Source organism: Scyliorhinus torazame, chromosome 4 (genome assembly GCF_047496885.1).
Source record: "Scyliorhinus torazame isolate Kashiwa2021f chromosome 4, sScyTor2.1, whole genome shotgun sequence".
NCBI lineage: Eukaryota > Metazoa > Chordata > Chondrichthyes > Carcharhiniformes > Scyliorhinidae > Scyliorhinus > Scyliorhinus torazame.
This window is the reverse complement of record NC_092710.1, coordinates 326,982,505-326,991,292: the sequence shown is the minus strand read 5'-3', so window position 1 is coordinate 326,991,292 and position 8,788 is coordinate 326,982,505. Positions and strand designations below refer to the sequence as shown.

General features: G+C 47.8%; 1 protein-coding gene across 1 annotated transcript in view; it reads right to left on the bottom strand.

The window, feature by feature from the left end:
• Positions 1-265: 265 nt before the first annotated feature.
• The window catches only part of gnmt (glycine N-methyltransferase), a 131,293-nt gene continuing 122,770 nt past the window's right edge, over positions 266-8,788 (bottom strand). The window contains exons 5-6 of the mRNA XM_072500186.1: positions 4,855-4,976; positions 266-524 (exon numbers count right to left, since the gene is read on the bottom strand). Coding sequence (XP_072356287.1) covers positions 353-524; positions 4,855-4,976 — 294 coding nt within the window. The 3' untranslated portion in view covers positions 266-352. The remainder of the gene's footprint in view (positions 525-4,854; positions 4,977-8,788) is intronic.

Genomic DNA, 8,788 nt, shown 5'->3' with positions numbered 1-8,788 from the left:
TGACATTAGTCCAATACTGACAGCACTGGATCTGCTACAGGGTTAACAACCAACACCCACATGCGTTTATTAATTACAGTATAATTAAAATGGTAATCCCGTCCATGATCCACACCAATTGCTAATTAAAAGACCTGAAGACCTGAACCTATACCCTGCTACAATAATCGTTTATAGCCCCTCTTCACCACCCCTCACTTCTGGTTTTCGTCTTCCTCTTTTTCCAGGGAGGGGGGAGGAGGGGGTGTGGGGTGTGGGGGGGGGGGGGGGGAGGAGGAGGAGGGGGGGGGAAAGGGGTAGGAGGGAGGTGGTTTCCGGGGTCAAAGTTTCGATCTATCTGGAGAGTCGGGGCTCAACCAGCCTTCTTCACGACGTGGATGAAGTAGCATGGAACGCAGTCCTGGCCGAGCTTGTGGGGTTTAAAGTCACCGTACAGGCTGTGCTGGCATTGTCCTTGGAAAGCGTCCTTCAGCAACTTGGTGAAGGCATCCACGCGATGAGGATAGTAGGACAGACGGAAGGTGCTGAGGAAAAGATAAAAGGGTTAAGTGTTTCACGGGGTTTATAGAATCCCTACAGTGCAGAAGGAGGCCAACCAGCCCATCGAGTCTGCACCGGCCCTCCGAAAGGGCACTCCGCCCAGCCCCACTCCCCTGCCCTGTCCTAACCGGCACATCCCTGGACACGAAGAGGCAACTTAGCATGGCCAATCCACCCAATCTGCACATCTTTGGACTATGGGAGGAAATCGGCACAGCCGGAGGAAACTGGGAGTGTGCAAACATCACACAGGCAGTCACCCAAGGTCGTAATTGAACACGGCCCCTGGCTCTGTGAGGCAGCAGTGCTAACCACTGTGCCACCATGTTACACTGTGCTGCATAAATGACTAAAGATGAATTGCAGCCTTTGCTGCTTATTTATGCAAATGCAAATAAAACAGAGTTTCAGAGTCCAAACCAAAGACCACGTACCTTGAGGGAAATGCACAAGTGAATGTGATGTGCAAATGCAACTAAATAACCTTTTAAATGACCTCTGAAATTGCCTAGGAAGCCACTCAGTTCAAGGACAATATAGCCCACATAGAACATAGAAAAATACAGCACAGAACAGGCCCTTCGGCCCACAATGTTGTGCCGAACCTTTGTCCTAGATTAATCATAGATTATCATTGAATTTACAGTGCAGAAGGAGGCCATTCGGCCCATTGAGTCTGCACCGGCTCTTCGAAAGACCACCCTACCCAAAGTCAACACCTCCACCCAATACTAAGGGCAATTTTGGACACTAAGGGCAATTTATCATGGCCAATCCACCTAACCTGCACATCTTTGGACTGTGGGAGGAAACCGGAGCACCCGGTAGAAACCCACGCACACACGGGGAGGATGGGCAGACTCTGCACAGACAGTGACCCAAGCCGAAATCGAACCTGGGACCCTGGAGCTGTGAAGCAATTGTGCTATCCACAATGCTACCGTGCTGCCCTTAAGAACAAATAAATCTACACTATATCATTTTACCGTAATCCATGTACCTATCCAATAGCTGCTTGAAGGTCCCTAATGTTTCCGACTCAACTACTTCCACAGGCAGTGCATTCCATGCCCCCACTACTCTCTGGGTAAAGAACCTACCTCTGACATCTTCCACCATTCACCTTAAATTTATGTCCCCTTATAATGGTTTTTTCCACCCGGGGAAAAAGTCTCTGACTGTCTACTCTATCTATTCCCCTGATCATCTTATAAACCTCTATCAAGTCGCCCCTCATCCTTCTCCGTTCTAATGAGAAAAGGCCTAGCACCCTCAACCTTTCCTCGTAAGACCTACTCTCCATTCCAGGCACATCCTGGTAAATCTCCTTTGCACCTTTTCCAAAGCTTCCACATCCTTCCTAAAATGAGGCGACCAGAACTGTAGACAGTACTCGAAATGTCGCCTTACCAAAGTTTTGTACAGCTGCATCATCACCTCACGGCTCTTAAATTCAATCCCTCTGTTAATGAACGCGAGCACACCATAGGCCTTCTTCACAGCTCTATCCACTTGAGTGGCAACCTTCAAAGATGTTTGAAAATAGACCCCAAGATCTCTCTGCTCCTCCACATTGCCAAGAACTCTACCGTTAACCCTGTATTCCGCATTCATATTTGTCCTTCCAAAATGGACAATCTCACACTTTTCAGGGTTAAACTCCATCTGCCACTTCTCAGCCCAGCTCTGCATCCTATCTATGTCTCTTTGCAGCCGACAACAGCCCCCCTCACTATCCACAACTCCACCAATCTTCGTATCGTCTGCAGATTTACTGACCCACCCTTCAACTCCCTCATCCAAGTCATTAATGAAAATCACAAACAGCAGAGGACCCAGAACTGATCCCTGCGGTACGCCACTGGTAACTGGGATCCAGGCTGAATATTTGCCATCCACCACCACTCTCTGACTTCTATCGGTTAGCCAGTTCGTTATCCAACTGGCCAAATTTCCCACTATCCCATGCCTCCTTACTTTCTGCAGAAGCCTACCATGGGGAACCTTATCAAATGCCTTACTAAAATCCATGTACACTACATCCAATGCTTTACCTTCATCCACATGCTTGGTCACCTCCTCAAAGAATTCAATAAGCCTTGTAAGGCAAGCCCTACCCCTCACAAATCCGTGCTGACTATCCCTAATCAAGCAGTGTCTTTCCAGATGCTCAGAAATCCTATCCCTCAGTACCCTTTCCATGACTTTGCCGACCACCGAAGTAAGACTAACTGGCCTGTAATTCCCAGGGTTATCCCGAGTCCCTTTTTTGAACAGGGACACGACATTCGCCACTCCCCAATCCCCTGGTACCACCCCTGTTGACAGTGAGGACGAAAAGATCATTGCCAACAGCTCTGCAATTTCATCTCTTGCTTCCCATAGAATCCTTGGATATATCCCGTCAGGCCCGGGGGACTTGTCTATCCTCAAGGTTTTCAAAATTCCCAACACATATGGACGATAAGGGAATAGTGTAGATGGGCTTTAGAGTGGTTTCACAGGTCGGCGCAACATCGAGGGCCGAAGGGCCTGTACTGCGCTGTAATGTTCTATGTTCTACATCTTCCTTCCTAACAAGTATTTCCTCGAGCTTACCAGTCTGTTTCACACTGTCATCTCCAACAATATGGCCCCTCTCATTTGTAAATACAGAAGAAAAGTACTCGTTCAAGACCTCTCCTAGCTCTTCAGACTCAATACATAATCTCCCGCTACTGTCCTTGATCGGACCTACCCTCGCTCTAGTCATTCTCATATTTCTCACATCTCTTGAAAGAATGAATAAATAAAATAGGGTGCCTGGTATCATCACGGAAATCTGACTGAAAGCTGGACACGGGCGGTAGATAAATATTCCAGGTTATACGTATCGGTATTCCCAGCCTCCTCCACCCCCTCCAGGCGCTCCCCCCCCCCTGCACTCCCCCCCGCCCCCCCCGCACCCCATTCTCCATCCCCAACGGGTAGCAGAAGCAAAACAGCTCAAGTCCCAAAGGCACAAAACTTTATGTGCACATATTCCTGGAACAATCATTTCTTAAACCAACAAGAAAACAAGCCACATTCGATTTTGTAATGTGCAACGAGCCTCAACTAGACAGTGATCTAATGGTAAGAGAACACTTAACTAACAGTGACCATAATATGATAGAATTTAATATTAGGGTTGGACCACAAGACATCGGAGCCTAAGTAGGCCATTCGGCCCATCGACTCTGCTCTGCCATTCAAGGCTGATCTGATATAATCCTCAATTCCACTTTCCCGCCTTAAAACCCTTGATTCCTTTGCTGCTTAGAAAATCTGTCTATCACAACCATGAACATGCTCAATGACCCAACCTCAGAAGCCCTCGACGGTAAAGAATTCTACAGATTCACTGCCCTGAGAGAAGAAAGGTTTGAGAGGGATAAGGGTGAGTCATGGACAAATAATCTAAACTTCGACAAGGTACCTCATGGTAGACTGGTACAAAAGGTGAAATCACATGGGATCCGAGGAGAGCTGGCTTATACAAAAGCACTAGTGTGCAGCAAAGGTAGTAAGAGCCACAAGAAGGAAACTTAAGACATGAGAGTGGGGGGAGGCCATTTGGCCCTTCCAGCTTGCTTTGTCATTCAATATAATCATCCTAAAATATCTTGATCTCTGTCTTGAATGTACTCAACAACTGAGTTGCCATGGTTCAAAACTGCAAAGGTTCACAACCCTTTGAGGGAAGGAATTTCTCCTCAGCTCAGCCCTAAATGGCTGACCCTTTATTGTGAGGTTGTGACCTCGAGCACTGGACTCCACAATCAGGAGGGGTTCAGAACTGTGCACTGTGCTGCGGGTGTGGTCTCACCAGTTCAATTGTAGAAAGATGGCTTTGTTCTTGCACTCCAATCCTTTCTGATACAGGCTAACTACCAATTGTCTTCCTTATTGCTTCCTGCACTGCATGTTACGTTCCTATGATATGTGTCATAGGACAGCAAAGTTCCCCTGGCGGAGAGTTTTTCCCCTGATTCTCATTGGCTCCAGATTTGCTCTGGGTTCTCAATGCCACACTTGGTCAAATGTGTCTCCAGATAAAATGTTGTAAAAATCCATCTGGTTAACTGGTGTTCTTTACGGAGAGAAACGTGCCATCCTTATCTAGTCTGGCTACACGTGACTCCAGGCCTACAGTAATGTAGTTGACTCTTAAATGCCCTCTGAGGCGAGAGCGACTGCGACATCAAGACAGCATTTGACCAATTTCAAAATTAAATTTTGATTTTGCCTCCTCACATTTCTATTGCCCACTCCTGTTCTAGGGAACATACCTACCTCACATCTGGTTGTCCATCAGTGTCCTGGTTTGGGATATGAACTGTATAATCCAACGTCACCATGTGAGCTTTGTTGTTTATATACAACACCGAGGTGTTTATGTCTCTGGTAAGGTCACTCTGGAAGACATAAGTTACACAATATTTATTCTTCTCAACTGATTTAATAATACTAGTAATCTTTATTGTCACAAGTAGGCTTACATTAACACTGCAACGAAATTACTGTGAAAATCCCCTCGTCGCCACATTCCGGCGCCTGTTCAGACACACTGAGGGAGAATTCAGAATGTCCAATTCACCTGACAGCACATCTTTCGGGACTTGTGGGAGGAAACTGGAGCACCCGGAGAAAACCCACGAAGACACAGGAAGAACGTGCAGACTCCACACAGAGAGTGACCCAAGCCGGGAATCAAACCTGGGACTTTGGAGCTATGAAGCAACAGTGCTACCCACTGTTTTAACTACAGGTCACGGTTCTTTGAATAGGTAATGAAAACTGGACCTAATCTCCACCAAACATATTGATGTAGGTCTCCTCATTTGTAACTCTGAACACAGTACAAAAGGGAATATCAAACATGTTGAAACCTCCTTTTCGCTCTGGCAGCCTGGTTTGAACTAAACCCAGATCAATGAGGAGAGAACCTCTTAAATAGTCAGCTCTGTCACGGTGCCACGAGGGTAATGCTGGTGAAGTGGGGCACCGTTGTTGTAGAGAAGAGGGGCCTTTGCTTTGCGACTGACCTGGAATGTGGCTTTAACAGTGGGTCCTTTCAATGACAATGGCAGTCAAACCGAAGTAGGACAACATGCTGCAACCTGATGAGATATCATTAAATTATGTCGCACAGGATGGGTCCATTGGCCCATTCTCTTTGTGCCATCTCCTTGGAATTAGTCCCAATCCTGCTCTTGCTTCATTTCCCTGCAGAATATCCATTTCAATTGGTGTCTGGATGTGGTTATTAAGTCTGCTGCCACCACCCTTTTGGGAAATGCATTGCAGATCAACACAACGCGCGGTTTTTGAACAAAAGTGCCTCCTATCATGCCTTTCATTCTTTGGCCAATTATATTTCATGGTTCCAGTGAGTGAGATTGTCTAGTAGAGGATTGGCGACATCCCACTGTCAAAACGTGAACTCAGGTAATTATAGACCTGATCATTTAACGTATGTGTTAAGGCATCATTAATTAAGGATGAATTTACAGTCTAAATCAATCATAGAATCCCTACAGTGCAGAAGGAGGCCATTCAGCCCATTGAGTCGACACCGACCCTCTGAAAGAGCCCCCAACCTAGGCCCACTACTCCGCTCTATCCCTGCAACCCCATAAGCCCTTAAATACTTCTAATGGTCCAGCATCCACCACCCTCTGGGGCAGAGAATTCCAGAGATTCACCAACCTCTGCAAGAAGACATTTCTGCACACCTCACTTTTAAATGACCAGCCCTTTAACTTGTAGCTATGTCTCCTTGTTGGCGACTCTGCTACTAGTGAAACCAGCTCATCATCTACCTTATAAAATAAAAGCAAATTACTGCGGATGCTGGAATCTGAAACCAAAGAGAAAATGCTGGAAAATCTCAGCAGGTCTGGCAGCATCTGTAGGGAGAGAAAAGAGCTAACGTTTCGAGTCCAGATGACTCTTTGTCAAAGCCATCTACCTTGTCAAGCCGCCTCAGGATGTTTGAATAAGGTCACCCTTCACTCTTCTAGAATCCAAGAAATACAGACCAAGACTAGTCTCTCTTGATCGGACAACACTCGCATCCCAGGAATTAGCCTGGTGAATCTCCTTTGGACTGTCTCCAATGTTACTATATCCTATTTTGGGTAAGGGATACAAAACTGTATTCCAGGTGAGGTCTCACCAACAGCCTGTCCATTTGCAACAAAACCTCCCTATTTTTAAACTCCAACCCCTTTGCAATAAAGGCCAAAATGCCATTTGCCCTCTTCACTATCTGTTGGATCTGCCTGGGAGCTTTTTGTGATTCATACACTAGAAAACCTGGATCCCTCTGTACTTCACTCACTTGCAGTCTCTCACCATTTAGATAATAATCTGTCGTTTGATTCCTCCTACCTAGTGCAAGACCTCACACTTTCCCACATTACACTCCATTTGCCAAGTTTTCATTCAGTCACCCAATCTATCTATATCCATAAGACCATTAGACATAGGAGCAGAATTAGGCCATTCGGCCCATCGAGTCTGCTCCGCCATTCAATCATGGCTGATATTTTCTCATCCCCATTCTCCTGCCTTCTCCTCATAACCCCTGATCCCCTTATTTAAATTTTTTTTTTTTTTTTATAAAAAGAAAATTTTATTGAGGTATTTCTGGCATAAAAACAATGACATTGTATAGTACTGTACAAAAGGAAAAGCAAATAACGCATAGTACAAACCACAACTCTGTTCTCGCAAGGACCTTCCTAAACCACCCCCTACTCTACACTACCTAGCCTCCCCCCGCCCCCCCCCCCCCTGCTGATGATTAATTCTCCGCGAAGAAGTCAATGAATGGCCAGCTCCGGGCGAACCCTGATAGTGAACCTCTCAAGGCGAACTTAACCTCTTCTAGACCGAGAAAGTTCGCCATGTCCGATAGCCATGCTTCGGTCTTCAGGGGCCTTGAGTCCCTCCATGCCAACAGTATTCGTTGCCGGGCTACCAGGGAAGCAAAGGCCAAGACATCGGCCTCCATCTCCTCCTGGACTCCCGGGTCCTCCGACACTCCAAAGATTGCCTCCTCAGGATTCATTACCACCCCAGTTTTCAAAACCCGGGACATGATGTCCGCGAATCCCTGCCAGTACTCCCTGAGTTTAGGACACGACCAGAACATGTGATTAGCTGGCCCACTGGCGCATCTGGCACACTTGTCCTGCAACCCGAAGAATTTACTCATCCGGGCCACCGTCATGTGGGGCGGTGCACCTTAAACTGGATCAGGCTGAGCCTGGCGCATGTTGCGGTCGTGTTTACTCTGCTCAGAGCTTCTGCCCAAATACTGTCCTCCATCTCCCCCCCCCCCCCCCCCCCCCAACCGAGCTCCTCTTCCCACTTAAGCTTCAGGTCCTCAATCTGTGTATCCTCTGCTCCCATTAGTTCTTTGTAAATATCTGAGACTCTATCCTCACCTACCTCTCCCCTCGATACTACCCTGTCCTGCCTCCCCTTTGGCGGGAGGCGTGGGAAGGACGGACCAGTCTGCGCACAAAATCCCGCACCTGTAAGTATCTAAAGTCATTCCCTCCCGCCAGCCCAAACTTTTCCTTCCAACGCCCTCATGCTCGGAAAGCTCCCTTCCAGGAACAGATCACCCACCCTCACAATCCCCGCCCTCCGCCACAGTCGATACCCACCGTCCATGTTCCCCGGGGCAAATCGGTGATTGCCGCAGATTGGGGTCCACACCGATGCTCTCACTTCCCCTATATGCCTTCTCCACTGGCCCCAGATCCGCAGAGCCGCCACCACTATAGGGCTGGTGGAGTACCGCGCCAGCGGGAGCAGCAGAGGCACTGTAACCAGGGCTACTAAACTGGTGCCCCTGCACGAAGCAGCCTCCATCCGCTCCCAAACGATCCCCGTGCCCACCATCCATTTCCTTATCATCGCTATGTTAGCCGCCCAGTAGTAGTTGCTAAAGTTTGGCAACACCAGCCCCCCGGCACTCTGTTCCTTTCGAGCATCACCTTCCTCACCCGCGGGGACTTCCCCGCCCAGTCAAATCCCAGGATAATTTTATTCAGCCTCTTAAAGAAGGACCTCGGGATGAAAATGGGGAGACACTGAAATATGAACAAGAATCTCGGGAGAATCGTCATCTTAACTATCTGCACCCTCCCCGCTAGTGACAGCGGGAGCATCTCCCAACTCCGAACCTCCTCCCTCACTCGTTCCACAAATC